Source organism: Carettochelys insculpta, chromosome 32 (genome assembly GCF_033958435.1).
Source record: "Carettochelys insculpta isolate YL-2023 chromosome 32, ASM3395843v1, whole genome shotgun sequence".
Lineage (NCBI taxonomy): Eukaryota > Metazoa > Chordata > Testudines > Carettochelyidae > Carettochelys > Carettochelys insculpta.
The window spans coordinates 12,200,938-12,222,076 of record NC_134168.1 but is presented as its reverse complement, the minus strand read 5'-3'; the positions used below and the strand labels follow the sequence as shown (position 1 = coordinate 12,222,076).

Here is a 21,139-nt window from a genome sequence, read left to right as displayed (position 1 = left end):
GTTCCTTACATCAGCAAATCACAATCCTCTACTCAATGGAGAAACATAATCCAGAAGAGTTATTTACTTCTTGCCATGGCACAAGAACTAGCCGATGACCAAATCACATTCGTATAGGAGCAGATTTACAACAACCCAAGGGAAGCGTTTCTTCACATGGCACAAAGGCAACCTGTGGGACTCTTTGCTCGAGGATGTTGTGAAAAAAATCTCTCTCCCTCTCCTTTCCTCCTTTTTCTCGTTTCTCTTAGAGCTCCCAAACGTCTTCCAAGGCTCAGACAGCCTTGTAGAGCTCTGGTCTGGACACCTTCAATGGATCCATGATGTCAACTGTCCCCCACTAAGCAATTTGCTCCACCACCCAGCTGCTAGGGCAAGACCAGGCTGGACTCCAGAAAGAGCTGCTGCCAGGTTGTGGCACTCCAGGCGTGGCACAAGGAGAGGGGATAACAGAACAGCGTGAACAGACTTGCCCCAGGTGGCTGGTCCCTGCCTAGGAGACACCTGTGTGGGGCTGGTCTGGCCCCTGGAACACCATTTGTACAGCTTGTCCTGCCACACAAGGGACATCAGTGCCTCTGCATCCGCCCACTCTCTAGGCTGCTCTGGGGACCCCTGTTTGACATTGGAGAAGCACAAGAAGTCCTGTGGCACCTCATAGACTAACCTGGTTTACAGCGTCAGATGCATGAAGCGGGTCTTTGCCCATGAAAGCTTTTGCTCCAAAATCTCTGTTAGTCAAAAGGTGCCACAGGACTTTTTGCTGTTCTCGAAGATACAGACTAACAGGTCAGATCAGACAAGGGCAAGTGGCCCATTGTCAGAGTCTAATGGGGAGATATTAACACCCAGGGCAGGGAAGCTGCTTTTGGAAGTTGCCGGCCACTCCCAGCCTCCCCCCACAACCCAGTGCTGCAGCTGGTTCTCCACCCCCCAGAGCTGGAGTGCTCCCCCAGCTAACTTTGGGATGGGGCCCAGTGCTGCGGCCTGGCCCTGGCCCCCATGTTGCCCCCTCTTCTGCACCGGAGCTGGGGCCTGGGCCAGGAAAGCCACAGAATGCAGCTGTAGCGCGGACGCTCCCTGGGTCTGTCAGCAGAAGGCCACTGTAGCGCAGCCCCAGCCTGTCTGTCTGATGTGTGAGCTGAGCAGATCTACGTGAACAACAGGGGTGAAAAGAACCACGCTCAGTTCTGTTTTACAGACAGCAGACAATGCCGTGTTCCCGTGTCAGCCTTCCAGCTGGCTCTGCTCTCCAGACTGGGAATGCCAAGTGCACACACCACCTCAGAGGTGGGGACCTCGGTGTCCCTGGCAGGCGGGGGGTAGAATGTGGAGGGGGGGCACTCCCTGTCCACAGGTCCCCACCAGGGGGAGGGAGGAGGGGCTGGGCGTTGCTGAGAATGGGGAAGGGGTGCAGGCTGGTCTGTGGGCAGTCAGGGCGGTGCTGCTTAGCCCTGGCATCTCTCCAGGGTGGGGGGAACCCCTGCTGCAGTTCCTGGGGAGAAGTTCCGGGTGGGGCTGCCTTCTGCAGCCCACTTTAGCTCTTGGAGTGGAGGGGCCTTTACACAGGTCGTGGGCAGTCTGGATCCTTCGCGGAGCGGGGCTGGGGCAGCCCATGATGCTGGTCCCAGGCCCAGGTTGAACTGGAGTGTGGGTGGACAACCTCAGCCCCCCTTTGGGGATGTCAGGCCTCAGCTACAGGACTAGGGTTGGTGGCACCTGTGGGTTAGGACTGGGCCAGGGTTCTCTGCCCGGGGCCGAGGTGATCCGAGGTGTCTTTCCTGGCCCAGATTCCAGCTCTGGTGCAGAAGAGGGGCCATGTGCCCAGCCCAGAGCTGATCTGGGGTCCTGCCTCCAGCTCCAGGGGAGTCAGGGGGCCATGAGGGCAGGGCTGATCCCCACCACTGAATTCCCCTAAACTCCTTGGTAAGGAGAATGTGCCGTTCTTGCCAGTCTCAGCTCTCAGGGGTGATGCGGTGGCTGGGACAGGTCCCGCCCACCCTCCATTGCAGTCCCTCCCCCTCCTGAAGATGGGGCTTGCTACCCCTGGAGCACTATGCAGCTGAGCTCAACCTCTCTCCCCAGAGCTGGGGCTGTGGTGAGTACCTGGGGTGGTCTTGGCTCTGCTGCCTCCCCAGAGATGGGTCCGCACCCACCTCACCTCACTGGTGCTGGCTCTGGCCCCCCTGTAGCCTGAACGCCCAGAGGGCAGGGATCAGCCCCAGCTGTGGGGAGAGGGCACCGAGCAGCTTTGCAGCTGGGGCTGTGCTGGGGCTGCTTCCAACCTCAGGTCCACCCAGCTGGAGGGGGTGCGGCAGTCTTGGCCCCAGCTGTGATGCACTGGCGAGGAAGCCAATCTCGTTTGCTTTTCTGAGCCCAATGACCACTCCTTGTGATTCATCAAGGGAGTGACCAGGCACTGGGCCAGACAGCACGTCCCCAGCAACGGCAGATCACAACACAGTAACTCTAACCCTGGAACCGATCCCTGCAACAAACCTCACTGCCAGCTCTGCTCACAGATCTACCCCAGTGACACCATCACAGCACCTGACATCAACCACACCACCAGGGACTCCCTCACCTGCACAGCGACGAATAGAATATCTGCCATCATGTGCCAGCAATGCCCCACTGCCATTTACACTGGCCAGACTGGACAGTCTCTCCGTAAAAGAAAAGATGGACACAGCTCAGACATCAGGAAGGGTAATGGACAGAAGCCGGTGGGAGACACTTCCATCTCCCTGGACACTCAGACACAGATTTAAAAGTAGCAGTCCTAAAACAAAGTCATTTCACAAATCAAATGGAGAGAGAAATCTCTGAGCTGCAATTTATTCATAAATTTGACTCCATCAAACAAGGATGAAACAGAGACTGGGAGTGGCCGGCCCCTTCCAAAAGCAGCTTCTCTGCCCTGGGTGTTAATATCTCCCCATTAGACTCTGACAATGGGCCACTTACCCTTGTCTGATCTGACCTGGTTTTTCCTTTTTTGATACACACGACTGACAATGGGCCATTTCCACCCTGACTGAATAGACCTTGTCAGCTCTGGCCCTCCCTTTTACTGGGACCCCACTCTTTAAATACCCCTCTGCAACCCCCCCACCCCACCCCCACTCATGCGTCTGAAGAAGTGGGTCTTTGCCCACCAAAGCTTATGCTCCAAAATATCTGTCAGTCTAGAAGTTGCTTGTGGGGGAAGGAACGTCCAACGCCTTGTTTTGATAGCAGTGTCACCGTTTATACCAAATAGAACCACGGTAACAGGTGAGAGAGAGAAGAGCGTCCCATAGGCCAGTGATCTTCTTCCCATACGGGAGAGGGAAGACTTCTCCTCCCCAGGCAGGGGATAACGATGTTGGGTGATTCCCACTCCCCCAACCACACCAGGGTTTGAACCAGCAGGTGACAGATTAGAAAGGGGGCGGGGTTCTGCCAAGCCCGTCAGCCTTGCAAAATGGGGATTGAACTTTGTTGAAAATATTTAATGATTTGAGTTAAATTCATGAATCACAAATCAACTCTTCTTCCAAAGGAAGCTGCTACCGGAGCCCTCAACTCAGAGAAGCAAAGCACAGCCTGGATTGTCAGGGTGAAGGTGAGGGATTGAGCAGGGGAGTCTGGAGCGTACAGAGGATGGAGAGTACGTTCTTTAGGGTACCATGTTTGGGTTGGACGTGCATCCATCAGGATCCCATGGATATCTGTGACTAACATGAGGTGAGCGGTGCAGGGAGAAAAGGCCTTTGCTTCCCTGCGGCTGATGAGGCTCTAAAGGGAGGGCCTATTCCAACACCCAATGGAACAGGGACCAGAAAAGGTGGATGGGTTAAAAAAGAGGCAAAGTGTTTGGTTTTTATGGAAGGCAAAGGGCAAATAAGCTCGGCTGGTTTAATGAATGAAAGGGATAAACTTCAGTGGCATTGGCCAGCCCTGTTCTCCTCTTGTTTACCAGGCTGTTGCCGCAGAACCTTAGCGTGCAGTGAGTGGTTTGCTTCATGGAAATCCTTCTTCAGCACAGAATTGAATCCGCATCACTGTGCCTGGGATGACCAGAGGCGCCAGAGGACATCAACATGCAACTGAAAACAGCAAAAGTCAGACATAATATTTTTTTGAACACTCTGGCTCAGGCAAAGCCCTGGTGTCACCACACTGACAAGAGGGGGTTACACCAGGGAACAGCTTGGCTCATGGCTCTGAAAACTTCTTGCAATTTTCTAGCAGTATTTCAGGGGCCATGACACAATTAATGTTGCTGTTAATTAATACCCAGAGGGCCTAATTGCAAACCATCCTTCCCCTGGGGAATAAGAAACTTTGGAGTCCACTGAACTATTCTTGTGTGAGTTTAAATCCCCAGTTCCCCAGTTGTTGCAAACAGGTTAGCTAAAGGGGCTGGGAATATTAAACTGGGCTTTTACGCGTATGAATCCGGGTCCCTTTGCTGCTGTCCAAATGTTGATAAAACGTGTCATGGCAATTTGGTAGCTTTGGCATATTTCCCAATGTACACGATAAGAAATGCCCTGTCTATGGTTCAAGGCCTAGGACCTGTGTGAGGTCAATAGGTGGAGAACTGGTGACTCCCAATGGAGTCCGACCTGTTCCTCATCATTCCTTCATGTAACACTCAGTAATTTTACCCTGGGAAGGTATGAATGTATTTCGAATATTTATGGAAATTTAGGTGCAGAGTGACTCATCAGCGAATAAAAACCACCAAAAAGTAGCACTAAATAAACACTCCAGCACATTCATTAATATCTATACCACATCTACCGTCTTCTTTGAGAAGTTTTTCATAATTCTTTACCTCTGAGATTTTCAGATAAACCAAAGGAACTGGCAAAGACAATGGTTTGTATTGTCCTGAGTGAACTTTTCCTAGATTCAAACATTCTAAGGACAATAAGGGATTATAAAGTAATCCCACCTGTAGCGTCTCAACTGATTCCTGAATGTAATCCAGCAAGTGGAACAGAAAATGAGGATACTGTTCAGAGAACTAACACATCTCTCATTAGAGAATCTTCACTCATCCCAACGCCAAAAAGGCCCATTTCAGTCATCTGGCTGGATCACCTGTAGAGCATCGGCCAGTGAACTTCCCCCAAAATAATTCCTTTTGAGTTAGAGGAGAACTTGAAGCAAATCCAATCTTGTTTTAAAACTGCCAGTGATAGAGGATCCACCATGAGCCAGCGGAAACTGTTTGCATCATTAATTAATCTGTGTGTTTAAATTGTCTTAATGTCTACACTGCTAATAAGTTATTGCCTACCCTTTACATCAATAAGGTAAATACATGTGGCTCCTTCCATTTCTGCCATAAGCCACTTATCTAGAGCATGGATAGATCTTCTAGCCTTTTCTGACACCATTTCAGTGACTCACCATGGCTTTCAGTGTAAGGTCGCAAGCAAAACAGGAAAGAAGGACAATCCAGGGAACTATAGACTGGTCAGCCTGACCTCAGTACTGTGGAAAATCATGGAGGGGATCCTCAAGGAATCCATTTTGGAGCACCTGAATAACGGGCAAGTGATTGAAAGTTGTCAACATGGATTCACCAATGGCAAGTTCTGTCTGACCAATCTGACTTGCTTCTGTGGCTCTGTGGACATGAGGAAGTCAGTAGATGTTATGCACCTTGACTTCAGCAAAGCTTCTGATAGAGTCCCCCACAACATTCTTGCTAATAAGTTGAGCAGGTATGAATTGGGTCCATGGACTATAAGAATGGTTGAAAGCTGGCCTGACGGTCAGGCCCAACGGGTAGTGGTCAATGGCTTAATATCTGGATGGTGGTTGGTTTCAAAAGGAGTGTTCCAAGGCCCAATTGTGGGGCTGGTGTTGTTCAACACCTTTATTAATGACCTGGATAAGGGACGGGATTGCACCCTCAGAAAGTCTGTGGATGACACCAAGCTAGGGAGAGAGGTAGATAAGTTGGAGAGTAGAGACAGGATCCAGAGTGACCTGGATAAATGGAAGGATTGGGCCAAAAGAAATCTGATGAGGTTCAACAAGGAGAAGTGCAGAGTCCTGCACCTGGGACAGAAGAATCCCAAGCGTTGTTACAGGCTGGGGACCAAGTGGCTCAGCAGCAGTACAGCAGAAAGGGATGAAGGGATTATAATGAATGAAAGGCTGGAAATGACTAAACAGTGTGCCCTTGTAGCCAAAAAAGCCAATAAAATACTGGGGTGCATAGGAGGAGCATTTCAAGCAGATCTAGAGAGGTTGTTGTTCCCCTCTATTCAGAATGGTTGAGGACACATCTGGAGTAGTGCACCCAGTGTTGGGCCCCCAAGTATACAAAGGATGTGGATGTACTGGAGGGGGTCCAGCGGAGGGTAACTCAAATGACTAAGGGGCTGGAGCACATGATCTAGGAGGATAGGCTGAGGGATTTGGGTTTATTTAGTTTCAAGAAGAGAAGACTGAGGAGTGATTTAACAGCAGCCTTTAACTTCCTGAAGGGGAGCTCTGGAAGGGATGGAGAGAAATTGTTCTCAGGCGCGACAGACAGCAGAACAAAGGGTGATGGTCTGAAGTTACAGAAGGAGAGGAGTAAGTTGGATATTAGGAGAAACGATTTCAACAGGAGGGTGGTGAAGCACTGGAATGTGTCACAGAGGTAGCTGTGTTAGTCTGTAGCTTCGAGAACAACAAGGAGTCTTGTGGCACCGTCTAGCCTAACAGAAAATATAATAACTAACTAACTAAAAGAACTAACGAAATCTCTGTAAGGCTATAAGGTGCCACAAGACTCCTTCTTGCTGCACTGGAATGTGTTACCTAGAGAAGTGGTGGAATCTCCAGCCCTAGAGAGTGTTTAAGTCCCAGCTTGACAAGTCCTGGCTGGGATGACTTAGTTGGGGATGATCCTGTGCTGGGCAGAGGGATGGACTCAATGACCTCGAGGTCCCATCCAGCTCTGTGGTTCTATGGGTCTTTGGGCAGAAGGGCTGAGGCCAGCTCCAGTCCCAGATACAACCCCAGGCCTGGTCCGTGTCATAGCCCCAGCCAGCTGGAGGGCTGATCCCCAGCTTCCCAGTGCTCTGTGGGGGGATAGTTGGTAGCAGTTCCATGTCCCGGGGAGTAGGGAGAGCTGTGGGAGGAAGGGATGCCATGGGGGACACCCCAACTCACCTCTCAGCTGGGTTCCTGCCCCCCACACGTTGGCTGTTGCCAGGGTTGGCCCCCATTGCACCTCCTCTCCCCCACTAGAGCTGGAGCCAGGGCTAGTCAGCATCCTACCCCCTAACTTCACCACCACCCCAGGGCCAGACCCAGAGAGGTGCCCAGCCCAAGAGCCCACGGCACTTCTCCCACTCAGATCTGGGTTGAGCCCCAGTGGTTCCCCTCCTGAAGCTGTGGCCAGGCCTCCTGGAGCCAGAGCCCAGCCTGCCGCTCAGCAAAGGGCTGGGCCCAGCTCTATGGCCCAGCAATGGTCCCATGTCCCCCGCACCCATGGCAGAGCTGGGGCTGGGGCCAGCGCCCCTGAAACTGGGTCTCAGGTCATCCCAACCTCTGCAGCCTGGTGCAGGAGACGTCGCAGTTTGGGCTGAAAGCCAGCTGGTTCTCAGCTCAGGCTGCACAGGAGACTCCTTCTTTCTCTGTGTCACTGCTCTAAATGCAGCCCGGCGTGGGACAATGCACCACATCCCCCGGTGTGTGGCTCCATCAGCATCCTGGGCAGGAGGGAGGAGCTGTAGCTGGTCTCCAAGAAGTAAAAGTTCACGAGTTAGAAGCACATGTGAGTGTGACAGAGCAGATCAGCCACAAGCAGAACTGCACCGAGGCCAGTCCTGCCTAGGGTGACAATGTAGATCGGGAAGCGGGAAGAGCGGGAACAGCAGGTGGCTCCTGGAACTGGAACCAGTGGAACCAAAGAGGGGGAACAGCAGGTGGCTCTGGGAGTTGTGGCTTCCTGGGATTTACCAAAAAAACATAAAGCAAACTGGGCGAAGTGTTGAAGACTGAGCCCATATTTCACTGCAGCAGCTTTCCTCTCACATGGGATTTCTTAAGGGTGCGGAGTCAGTTACGCACACGTGGAAAGAATAAGGTTATTGACACAAGTCATCCAAAGTTGAGATTTTTAAAAATGCCAGAGGATTGAAGAGTTCAAACCCCAAGGAAGATCAGTGAGGTTTGAACATCATATGGCCTGACTGTTAGGGACAAATCCAGCCACTAATTAAAAAAACACAAAGAGGAGTAAGTCACTGACCTGCACAGTATTGCCAACCTCACATGTCCTAAAATAATGATTTGGGCCTGTAAGTATTCAGGAGATTGTTTAAATAGTATTAGTTAAAACATAGGGTGATCTTCCCCTTTAAATTCTCAGTTTGTTTCCAAAACGAAAGGGCTCGTGTAGACCCAGCCATAAGGTCTCAATAAACTGGAACTGCAGCTGGCAAGGGATGTGAAGGGTAAGAAGAAGGGCTTTTACAGGCATGTTAAAATAAGAGGGTTATCAGGGAAGGTGTGGGGCTGTTAATGGGTGAAAGAGGTAACCTAGTGACAGATGATGTAAGAAAAGCTGAAGTACTCAATTTTTTTTTTTTTGCCTCAGTGTTCATGGACAAGGACAGCTCCGACCTTACAGTGCTCGACAATGCAGAATGGGAAGGTGGAGGGCAGCCATCGGTGGGGAAGGAATGAGTTAAGAGCTACCTGGAAAAATGAAAAGTACAGAAAAACCCCGGGTCTGGATTAAATGCACCCAAGGGTACTGAGAGACTTGGCAGATGTCATTGCCGAGGTTTCGGCCATTATCTTTGAAGACTTGGAGATTGGGAGAGAGGCCAGATGAGTGGAAAAAGCAAATGTAAAGCCCATCTTTAAAAAAAGGTAAGAAGGACAATCCAGGGAACTTTAGACCAGTCAGCTTGATCTCAACCCCTGGCAAAATAATGGAGGGGATCATCAAGGAATCCATTTTGGAGCACTTGGAAGAGGGGAAGTGATCAAGAGTAGTCAACACGGATTCACCAAGGGCAAGTCATGCCTGACCAACCTGATTAACTTCTACGAGGAGGTAACAGGCTCCGTGGACATGGGAAAGTCAGTGAACGTGATATACCTGGACTTCAGTAAAGCTTTTGCGACAGTCTCCCACAACATTCTTGCCCATAAGTTAAGGAAGTACGGATTGGATCCATGGACAATAAGATGGATAGAAAACTGGCTTGATGGTCTGGCCCAGCGGTTAGTGGTCAGTGGTTCAATATCTGGATGGCAGTCGGTTTCAAGAGGAGTGCCCCAAGGCTTGGTTCTGGGACCGGTGTTGTTCAACATCTTTATTAATGACCTGCATGAAGGACTGGATTGCACCCTTAGCAAGTCTGCAGACAACACGAAGCTAGGGGAAGAGGTAGATAAGTTGGAGGGGAGAGACCGGATCCAGAGTGACCTGGATAAATTGTAGGATTGGGACAAAAGAAATCTGGTGTGATTCAACAAGGAGAAGTGTAGAGTCCTGCACTTGGGATGGAAGAATCCAAAGCATTGTTCTGGGCTGGGGACTGACTGGCTAAGCAGCTGTACAGCGGAGAGGGACCTGGGGGCTATGGTGGATGAAAGGCTGGATATGAGGAAACAGTGTGCCCTTGTTGCCAAGGAGGCTAACGGCATGTTTGGGTGCATTAGGAGAAGTATTGCGAGCAGATCTAGATAATTGGTTTTTCCCCTCTTTTTGGCACTGGTGAGGCCCAATTTGTTTTGGGTCCCCTGGTAGAAAAAGGATGTGGAGGTGCTGGAGCAGGTTCAGAGGAGGGCAATAAAAATGATGAATGGGCTGGAGCACATGACCAATGGGGAAAGGCTGAGGGATTGAGGCTTATTCAGTTTGTACAAGAGAAAACTGGGGGGTGATTTAATAGCAGCCTTCAGCTTCCTGAAGGGGAGGTCTAAAGAGGATGGAGAGAAACTGTTCTCAGTAATGACAGATGGCAGAAAAAGGAGCGATGGTCTGAAGTTACAGAAGGAGAGGAGTAGGCTGGATATTAAGAAAAACTACTTCAGCAGGAGGGCGGTGAAGCACTAGAAGGCATTACCTAGAGAGGTTGGGAATTCTCCATCTCTAGAGTTTTTTTAAGTCCTGGCTTGACAAGGTCCTGGCTGGATGACTTAGTTGGGGTTGATCCTGCTTGAAGCAGGAGACTGGACGAGGTTACCTCCTGAGGTCCCTTCCAGCCTTAGGATTCTGTGATTCCCATTCATTTGAGTTTATTCACTGCTGCTTAAAGGACCTCCAGGGTGATAGATTCCCTGAACGTGGGAGGTACCTGCCACCCCACATGTGAGAAAAAGCCCATTTTAAAACCCAGGAAGGCAAACCTGGGATGTCTCCCGCTGCGATAACAGCAAGCTCTTAACCCCCAATTAAAGGAGAGCATAAAAAAAAATCAGCAGCAATCTCATAGGTGACTTTTCAGTGTTTGCCATAATTATATGCAGACTCTTCTTGAGGACACAGGGATCAAATCATTGCCTTAAAAATGATAATTTATTCACAAAACAAAAGATGAAATATACAAACAAAGTGATAACACACACTTGCTAGTTGTTATAAAGCAACTTTAAAAAAGGGGGTAGATAAACACAGAGAAAATCACTTCCATGGGATTCTGTTAAAAAGTTACAACGGATGGGGGTGGGGGCACCAACCCACCTGAGAAGTCCCCCACCAAGGCCAAAATGAATGACAACCTGACCAAATATTTCCTTTCACCTTTCATATCTGTACCCCCAGATCTCACTCTGGCCTGGATATTTCCTGGGTTCATTAATCCCTGCTCAGGCTTAAACATCTCGGTTTTCTTCTCCTGGCCACACACAAAAAAGGAGCCACCACTGCAGGTAATTGCTTCAAATCAAAAGATTCCTCTCTTTTCCCTTGGGCTCACCTGGCAGCTGGCCAACAGAGAACCCCCCTCCCCGGTTGTACCCCATTACAGACGTTCACTCATGACAATTGGTTTCTGAAAGCAACCACTTTACGAATCCCTTTCCACAGGGACTGTTGGACCTCCTTGTTCCTGAGGCAGTAGATGACAGGGTTGATCAAGGGAGTCAGTACTATGTAGAAGACAGAGAACGTTTTGTGTAGGGCCTTGGGCGTGTTGGCTGTTGGAACCACATAGACACTGATCACGCACACATAGAAAACGGTCAGCACAATGAGGTGAGAGGAGCAGGTGGAAAAGGCCTTTTGCCTCCCGGTGGTGGACGGGATCCTCAGGATGGCAGCGATGGTACAACTGTAGAACGCCAGAGTCAGCAGCAAGGGGACAAGTGACCCTATGGCAGCAATAACAGATATCAGCAGTTCCACAGTGCGGGTGTCCTCACAGGACAGCTTTATGATGGGTGCATAATCACAAAAGAAATGGTCAATTTCTTTGGAACCACAGAATGGCATTTCCCACAAGAAAGTGTTTCCTATTATGGTGAACCCAGGGCTGATTATCCAGGACCCTGCCACGAGCTGGCCACACACCCGGCCGTTCATCAGAGCAGGGTAACGCAGGGGATGGCATATCGCTAAATACCGGTCGTAAGACATGACCGCCAGCAGCACAGTTTCTACAGTGGACAAGCAACCAAAGAAACACAATTGCACAATACAAGCCTTAACAGGAATGGGTGTGTCCCTAGTCAGGAGACTGGCCAGCAGCCTGGGCAAGAAGGTGGAGGTGTAAACGATCTCCAGGAAGGACAAGTTCCCTATGAAATAGTACATGGGGGTGTGAAGGTGCTGATCACACACGACCAGCGCAATGATGAGGCCATTCCCAGCCACAGTTGCAATGTAGGTCACTAGAAACAGCAGGAAGAGAAGGGGCTGCAGCTCAGGGCCATTCCCAAATCCCAAGAGGATGAATTCCACGATGACTGTTTGATTTCTTCCTTCTGCTTTCTCCATAGTGCGTATCTGCAAAAAGAAAACCATGAAGTACTGATGGAGCGCGCACGGTCAGGCTGTGCTGTCAGCTGTACTGGCAGAAACCTCACATCACAGCTTCTCTCCACTGCAACAACGAAGTTGTCAAGAATCAAAGGAAGACACATGCTGAGCTTCTAATGTGGTCAGAACAAGAGCACAGGAACCCAATGAATTACACCCGTCTCCCTTCACTCTCCTTCAACCTCTGCTGCACTTGAAATCCCACGGTGGGGCTGGGATTCCGACACATCTTTCTGGTATCTGTGCCGCAGTGAGACTTGGAGAAGACAAAACTCAGAAATCGTTGGCTTGCAAACGAGAGCTATTCCGAGTTCAAACCCGGGCATTGGAAATAGCTTCGTCGTGGTCCTGTCATCTCTCCAAATGCCGAGGACATGTGACAAACCCCCCACTGGGCAGTGGAAGCTATTTTGAGTTACCCACTAGCCCTGCAGCCAGGAGGTTAAGTTCCCAGCTTGGGCAGATCAGCAAACGAGGGGTTGAAAATAGCAGTGGTGAGAACAGGGCAGCACAAGCGGCAGTGTGGGACAGGCACTGTGTCCCTATCTGAGCTCTCAGATCGGCTTGGGCTTGGGCACGTAGCCTGTGCTGCCAAGACTATGCTGCTATTTTTAGCTCAGGTGCTCAGTCTGCCTTTGGGTCTACTGGAGCTGGGAATTTCATGGCCCAGGTGAAGTACAAGTCGAACCTCTAGAATCCCAAACTCTCTCTGTTGGAAAAATCCATCACCCGGCGTGATTTTATGAAGCTGGATGACTACTTGTCATGGTTGTATTCAGATTTCCTGTGGTCCCATCCATTTCCTTCCAGCTACCAGTCCTGGCTCTCAGTGCTCTGTGCTGTTATTTAGCTGCAATTTACCCCATGTGTCTCCTAAGAGCCCCGTAAGCAGAGGAAGTGTTGGTAACGTGCTAGACAATATTGACCTGCCATGGTCTGGCAAATTCTCTCATTCAGCACTGGACAGTTCCCGAAGGTGCCGGACGAGAAAGATTCAACCCGTATAGACATCCCCCCCTATGACATACACGAAAAGACTCAACAGCCTGTGGTTTGTATGAAAGTCTGTCCAGCTGTCCTCCGTCATGTATATACGTTTGTGTTAGTTTGTCTGTCTTTGAGGGTGTCTGTCTGCCTGTTTGTCTGTGCGTCTGTCTCAGCATCTTGCTCCTCTCACTTACAGCAGGATAAGTTGCACGAGCCTCCTTTCGTGTACATGAGCACAAGTGATGTTGACATCCAACCACATATGCAGAAATAAAGAATGATAAAAATGAAAATTCCTCAAGAGAGAAATAAAATGAAAATAGACCCAGAGAAAACAGGAGGGAGCAATAAAAGGAGATAAAATACAGAGAAAGAGAGCGAGCGTGTGCGTTTGTGTGAGAGAGAAGTTGTTATAACCCCAAATGCTTTGAACAAGAAAATAGATATATGTTTAAAGAGATGTTGCCGAGCCGTGATGTTAATTCAAAGGTATCAGAGCCTGTAAATCTGCAGTCTCCTGCTGGTTTTTCCCCTGTATCACTTGTTGATAATTCCTTATCGCCTGCTATAGTCACTGACTTGCAATGCACCTGATCCAGTTATGGCTTCCCAATGAACGGAGCAGGATCACTGAGAGAAGTGCAAATAGAAATCTAGAAAACACACGCACACGCACACACACACACAGAAGTAAAACCATGGTATTGGTGGAACAATTCTACAAGCAATCAAACACGTGGTGAATAATGGAGTGCACACACAGATCGCAAATAAATTGGATTAATTCATGGAGAATGGCTGGGATGGAAATCACTCTTGCCCGGAGCTGGGAATGGGTGAGAGAAAATGGATCACTTGGGTTGTGTCTACGTGACAAAAATAACTTGAAAGTTGCTTTCTTTGTAACTTTGTAAGCTACTTTGAAGTAGACCATCTACACACACCCTACTTTGAAGTTGGAATGGAGTAAAGAGTTGAAAGTTGGGCTCCCTACTTCAAAGTTAACTTTGTGTTAACTGTGTGTTACTATTTAACACAATGATATCTTAATACAACAACATATAGTTACAGACCTCTAATTCTTTATCTGTGTACACCAAAAAGGAGACCTTAATGTGGGTGTCATCTTACCCTTCTTGCGTCTCTCGATACCTGCGTAGACAAGCCAGGATCGGTCACTCAATTCCACAGAAAGACGAATACGAGGTTGTGCGTCCCCAGTTGCGGACCTTGGGAGGCAATCACCTGACCCGACCAGCAGGTAACTTTGAAGTCACGGAAAATGTGTGTAGACTCTCTGCTGGCTAGTTCAATGTAATCCCCAACTTCAAAGTTAGCTTTGAAGTTAGTTCCTAGTGTAGCTGAACCCTTGATGATCACCTGTTCTATTCATTCCTTCTGGGGCACCGAGCATTGGCCACTGTCAGAAGAAAGGGCACTGGAGTATCTGGACCTTGGGTCTGATCCTCTGTGTTCTAAACTGGAGATCCGTGTGTTCCTCCTTATTCTGCATATTTTGCTCTGAACTACTGAACTTTTTCTCCTTCCCCTGGGGTTGGACAAGCAGTGATGTGTGATGGGGTTCAGGGGTCCCCCGGCACTGCACCCCGTCCCCTGGCAGGAGTGACTCTCACTCAGCAGGTACAACAGAAGGTTTATTAGGCAACAGAAGCCCAGTTTCTCACAGAAGTGACAGTACAGCAGCCAGGGTTCTTCCAACCCGTCCTGGGGAGACGACCCCGAGGGGTGCCCCTCTGGCTGGCTGCCTTCCAGCTCTCCCTCTTCCTAGCCTCCAACTGCTGCCCCCGATTCAAAAACTCAGCTCAGCTCCTCCCTGCTCTTTGTTCAAGCAGAGGTGTTACCTGCCAGTTGTAGCCCCAGGGTCATCCTTAGCCACCGGGAGCTGCTGCTTGCCTCAGACATGCAGCCTGACTCACACATGCACTCCCCCCACTCCATCACATGATGTTCTTTCAGACTTGGCACATGCTGCAGCAGGTCTTCACCTTTCCTAAATCTGATGACTTCATTGTCACTGTGCTGTGTTACCTTTCCCATCGATCATCTAGTGCCAGCTGCACCCTCGTCCTCACCCTTCCTTCAGCTATTCTGAGCTAAGATTATAACCTTTGCCATCTATTTTCCAGTTATTCCTCCCATTGCCAGTCCTCACTGCCCACAGGAAATGGAGCACTGCGTTCCTACTGCCTGGCTGGGCTTTAGTGCTCATCTTGGGCGATGTTGTTGTCATTCCCTTGCATGGAAAAGAACTGCTTCCAAACTGAAAATAACAGAGTCCAAAGAATTCTTGATCCCTAAGACAAAGCAATAGAAGAAAGGGAAAGTCTCATCTGAATGGAAATTAATGCAGAGAGACCTTTTGATCTCAAATGAAATCACTGTTCATGGGATAAGTATTGCAGGGGGAGCCGTGTTAGTCTGTAGCTTTGAGAACAACAAGAAGTGTTGTGGCACCTTGTAGACCAACAGAGATTTTGGAGGATAAGGATAAGCCACAGAACAGGTCTTTGCCCAGGAAAGCTCATGCTCCAAAACATCTGTTAGTCTATAAGGTGCCACAAGACGTCTTGTTGTTGATGGGATGTATGAGATGAGCAGAGCTCCTGGAATAACAGAAAAAAAGGACCACTGGCAGGTCTATTTTACAAAAAGAGGAAAACTGAAATACTCACAAGGAGAAATCAATTGTGAGATAAATCTCCCGGTTCAGTCTGAATTCTCTCGTATCAAACGGAGGCAAAGAAGACCCCTGAGCTGCCACAGGACCAAAATTCCAGTCTTCTTTTGTGTTGGCTCAGGCAGGGACACGCCCAGCTGCAGTTACACACAGAGTCTCTGAGCAGCTCTGGTGGTAACCAAGAAAGGAAAAGCTCCAGCTCCCTGCCTAGGAACTGCGACTGCCCTGCCCGGCCCTGCTCAAAGCACCGACCCAGAGGAACTTGTAACCGGCTTTGCCTCTCCCTCTGTGTGCAGAGGATTAGCCACAGGTGTGTGACCAGGCTGGGATCCTGCCCTCGATATTCCATGTAAAGACACACGGTTTAAATTAAACTACACCCACATTCATTCGCTGCTAACTGTTGATTGTCTGGGCTAACAAAGAGATCGAAGCAGGTTAACGGGCAAACCCACCAAGAGGCACAGTGAGCGTAAGGCCCCAGTTAGATGGATTACAGATTGGCAGGTTCTCACCCTAACTGCTGATACCAGGAAACTGGCAGAATGGCCAGGCACGAGCTGCAGCTGATTTGCGGTTTGGGTCTCTCAGGTGCCCACAGACAGGCTGAGATCCCTTTAGTCGGGTCCAGCCCTTCCCCCCAGTTAAGCCTTTTTTCTCACCTCTTTCCAGGAGTCCTCTTGTGTGGGCCGTGAAGAGGAAGTGAGGAGCTGAGTCCCTCCCTTTTATAGCTTCAGCGCAGGGCAGGAACGCTTTGTTTCCAGTCTTGGGTCTCAGACCAGCGGGTGGAAAAACACCGATTTCCTAACACGGCGCCCAGAGTTCTGGGATTTCATCACCTGCCCCTGTAGACTCTCAGCTGCTGTTATTTACAGGCTCTGTGGGAAGTTGCCGGGAAGGCTCACCCGGGGGTAGAAGCTCCTCCTAAGGCCCATCATGTTCCCTAAAGCTGTGGGGGCTGCCCCAGCATCTGAGTGTAGGTCTGTGGGGTCCAGGGCTGATCTGTAACACTGGGCCCAACATCACTGTGTCCTGAAGTCCTCAGGGGCCGGGTCAAGTCCCCGTCTGGTCCCAGTCCCAATCCCAGAAACGGCTGTTGGGGTAGAGGCTGGCGCCGGGCCAGCTCCCCACCACAGTCCCAGATACTGAGGGGGACTTTGCCCCAGGAGCGATGCACTCAGGGACGGTGGGACTGGGCTCTGGGGAGGGGTGGACAGGCTGAGGCTGGTCCACTAGCAGTGATGGGCAGTGGTACAATGGCCTGAGCTCCTGCTGTGGGGAGCTCTGGGGCTCGAGCTGCAGCCTGGTGTGTGGGTGTGGGAGGGGGACAGGATCCCTCTGCCTGGCCCAGGCACATGTGTCAAAGCTACCACATTACTCTTCACTCTTTGCCAGCATTTAGACAGGGGGCAAAGACCCACTTTGTCAGATGCACGTTGTGGAGATTCCAGAGGTCTAATTATACAGGTTCCTGAAAAAGAGGGAGTCTGGCATCGACGAGGTGAATTGAGTTATAGGGAGGGTACGGACCACGTCCAGAAGCTAATGTGGAGGTGTGAACATCAAGAGAGGAGAAGCTGTTTTTGTGGTTGACCAGCCACTCCCCATCTCTCTTCAATTCTTTGCTCACGGTGTCAAATTTCCAGATGAATTGTATCTTGGCAGTTGCACTTTGGAGTCTGTTTTGAAGTTTTTTTGTTGTAGGACTGCGACTTTTAATTCTGTTACCAAGTGTTCAGGGAGACTGAATTGTGCTCCGACAGGTTTTTGTATGTTACTAGTCCTGATGTCTCATCTGTGTCCATTTATTCTTTTGTGTACAGACTGACCAGTTTGGCCAATGGACATGGCAGAGGGGCATTGCTGGCACATAATGGCCAATATTACATAAGTAGATGTGCAGATGAATGAGCACCTGATGGTGTGGTTGATGTGTTGGGTCCTGTGATGGTGTCTGGGATGGAGATATGTCGGCAGAGGTGGCAGCGAGGTTTGTTGCAGGGACTGGTTCCAGATTTAGAGTTCCTCTGGTGTGGTCGATAGTTGCTGGTGAGGATTTGTTTCAGGTTGTCAGGCTGTCGGTAGGCGAGGACTGGCCTGCCTCCCAAGCTCTGTGAGAGAAGGATCATTGTCCAGGATGGGTCGTAGATCACCGGTGATGCACTGGAGAGGTTTTAGCTGGGGGCTGTGTGTGATGGCCCGTGATATTCTGTTATTTTCCTTGTTGGGCCTGTCGTGCATCATGTGGCTTCTGGATACCCGTCTGGCTCTGTCAATCTGTTTCTGCACTTCCTTAGCTGGGGGTTGTAGTTTTGGAAAGCTTGGGAAAGGGCTTGTGGGAGTTTGCCTCAGTCTGAAGGTTTGGAGCAAATGCGGCTGTTCCTTAGTGCTTGGCTGTGTACAATGGATCGTTGGGTGTACCCTGGATGGAAGCTGGAGGCACGTCGGTAAGACATGGAGGTGAAAGAGCTGCTTGGAGACCCCTCCCCACTCCTCAGCCAGAGCCAGGAGACAAATCAATGCGCACTGACAAAAAAAGAGCATTTCAATAGCACTTTAAAGCCTAACAATATAATTAATGAGGTGATGAGCTTCAGATCTGAAGAAGTGGGTCTGTCCCACGAAGCTCATCACTTCAGACATTATTTTATTAGTCCTTAAAGTGCTACTGGATGGCATTTTTGTGTCGATAGTATATAGACTAGCACGGCCGTCTCTGTTACAGTGCGCACTGCTGTCACATTTGAGGGAGAGCCCAGCCCCAAAATGGGTTGTGCCCCTGCCTGTCCTTCAACACTGGTGTCCTGAAAGCTCTGCAAAAAATAAAATAAAATAAAATATTAACACACCACAGGCAGCGTCCTGAGTATGTGTGTGCTGAGTTTTCTGTGGTGTCCCAGCCTTGCCTTCTGGTCAGTGGGTGGGTGGGCTTCCCATGGTCTTTTTGGGCAGGCAGTGCCTTCCCTGGCCTATGTTACCTACTACCCAAGTTCACCCTGGTCCCTGTCACTCACTTATCCATTACACGAGTGATCCCTGCCTCTTGCCTTGGCCTAACATTTCTCAAAAGCTGTGCTCTGCTCTGTTCAGCCCTGGTGTAGACCATTCAGAAGCACAGAAGGGACATTTTCTCATGTAAAGAGACAAAAAGCCCAGGCTATGACTTTGACTGCCATGGACCAACTCTTCCACTTCGAAAGGGCCGTGAGTTGGGTTGAGAAGAACAGGAGAATAATATCAGAGAGGTTGCCGTGTTAGTCTGTCGCTCTGAGAACAACAGGAAGTCTTGTGACACCTTATAGACTAACAGGTATTTTGGAGCACAAGCTTTTGTGGGCAAAAACCTGCTTTTTCAGTTGTTGTAGAATATTCAGTAGAATAATTGAGCCATAGACTCCTAGAGCTGGACGAGAAATCAGGATGTCATCAAGTCCAGCCCCCTGCTCCAAGCAGGACCAACCCAGACTAACAAAATTCTTGCGCATAAGTTAAGGAAGTATGGATTGGATACAGGGACTGTAAGGTGGAGAGAAAGCTGGCCAGGTGATCGGGCCCAAAAGGTAGCGATAAATGGCTTAATGTCTGGTTGGTGGTCGGTTTCTAGTGGATTGCCCCACAGATCAGTTCTGGGGCTTATAGTTTTCACCATCTTTACTAATGGTCTGGAAGAGGGGATGGATTGCACCCTCAGCACATTTGTGGGTGACACTGAGCTGGGGAAGAGGGTAGGGTGAGTCCACATCTGGAGTATTGCATCCAGTTCTGGCCCCACAGTACAGAAAAGATGTGGATACATTGGAGCAGGTCCCACAGAGAGCAACCGAAATGATGAGGGGACTGGAACACGTGACGTACGAGGAGAGGCTGAGGGATCTGGGTGTATTGAAGTTACAGAAGAGAAGAGTGAGGGGGGATTTGGCAGCAGCCTCCAGCTTCCTGAAGGGGGCTCTAAAGAAGATGGAGAGAGGCTGTTCTCAGTAGTGAGATGGCAGAACAAGGGGCAACAGTGGGAGGTGCATATTATATATTAGGAAAACTATTTCACCAGGAGGGTGGGGAACCACAGTGGTGTATTGCCTAGAAAGGTGGTGAAATCGTCTTCCCTAGAGGTTTTTAAGTCCCAGCTCGACAAAGTCCTGGCTGGGATGATTTATTTAGGGTTAGTCCGAACGGGACTGGACTAGATGACCTCCTGATGTCCCCTAGAAACCTAGGAGTCTGTGATTCTCTGACTAAATCATCCACCCAGGGCTTTGTCAGCCAGAACGTAAAGACCTCTAGGGATGGAGATTCCACCACCTCTCTCGGTAACACATTCCAGTGCTTCACCAGCCTCCTAGGGAAATAGTTTTTTTCCTAATATCCAACCGAGACCTCCAACACTGCAATTTGATACCATTGCTTCATATTCTGTCATCTGTCTCCACTCAAAACAGCCTCTCTCCATCCTCTTTATACTCCAACTTCATGTATTTGAAGGGTGCTATCAATTGTCCCCACGGTCTTCTCTTCTGGAGACTAAACAAGTCTCAATCCCACAGCATTGTCTCGTAAATCATGTGCTCCAGTCCCCTGATCATTTTGGTTGCCCTCTGCTGGACTGTCTGGACTGTGTCCACATACTTTTTGTAATGGGAGGGGATCCAGAATTAGACACAATATTCTAGATGTGGCCTCACCAGTGTCAAATAAAGGGGAATAATCTCTTCCCTAGCTCTGCTGGCATTGTCCCTAATAAAGAGCCCAGTGTGCCATTAGCCGCCTTGTTTCTTTGTTTCTAAGTTCTCTCTGAAAGGAAGGTTGAGAATGTGAGGACCCCCCACGTGAAGCCATCCCAAGTGCGTCTTCCTGGGGTAAGGGACTTTTTTTTCCACTTAGGTGATGGCAGCTACTACCCAGGGCCATGAAATCTGGGACTTCGGGGAGTTTTTTTTTTGAGGAGAGCATTGCAGCAAAGTTATTTTGTAAGGTTTTGTGGGACCCCAATTTCTGCCATCAGAGTGTCAGAGTGCGGGGCAGGCCTGACACGTGCACCAAAATAGCTGCCCAGGTCTAAGAAACGCATCCATTGGCTTGAAACACTTTTGGAGGGAGCGGACGTGCTATTCCGACATCCCTGAACACCGTATAGCAGGAGGAGTACAGGGATGCCTTGACATAGGGCTTTATTTTGGTATGTGGCACCAGTGAGACAGAGCCACATGCTGATACACCCTGTTTTCAGGTGAGGTTGTCTCATAGACACAGCCTGTGAGAATGAGCTTATCACCCATTTGGAAAGAGCAGGAAGACAGGCAGAAGTGATGGACTCAGGCAGTATCAGGGTATTTTGCAGAGGCATTTGATAAGTTTGTACACCCAAAGCCTTTGACTTTCAAATGCATTAGGGAGCCACATTCACTTCTGGTCCTTAAAACTCAAAGCGTATATACACAATGGAACTTGTCCACTCTGAAAGG

At 49.6% G+C, this 21,139-nt stretch overlaps 1 protein-coding gene across 1 annotated transcript; it reads right to left on the bottom strand.

Moving 5' to 3' along the window:
- Positions 1-10,993: 10,993 nt before the first annotated feature.
- On the bottom strand, positions 10,994-11,953 carry LOC142004966 (olfactory receptor 10A5-like). The gene has a single exon (XM_074982640.1). The coding sequence runs from the start codon at positions 11,951-11,953 to the stop codon at positions 10,994-10,996; it is 960 nt and encodes a 319-aa protein (XP_074838741.1).
- Between the last annotated feature and the right edge of the window lie 9,186 nt (positions 11,954-21,139).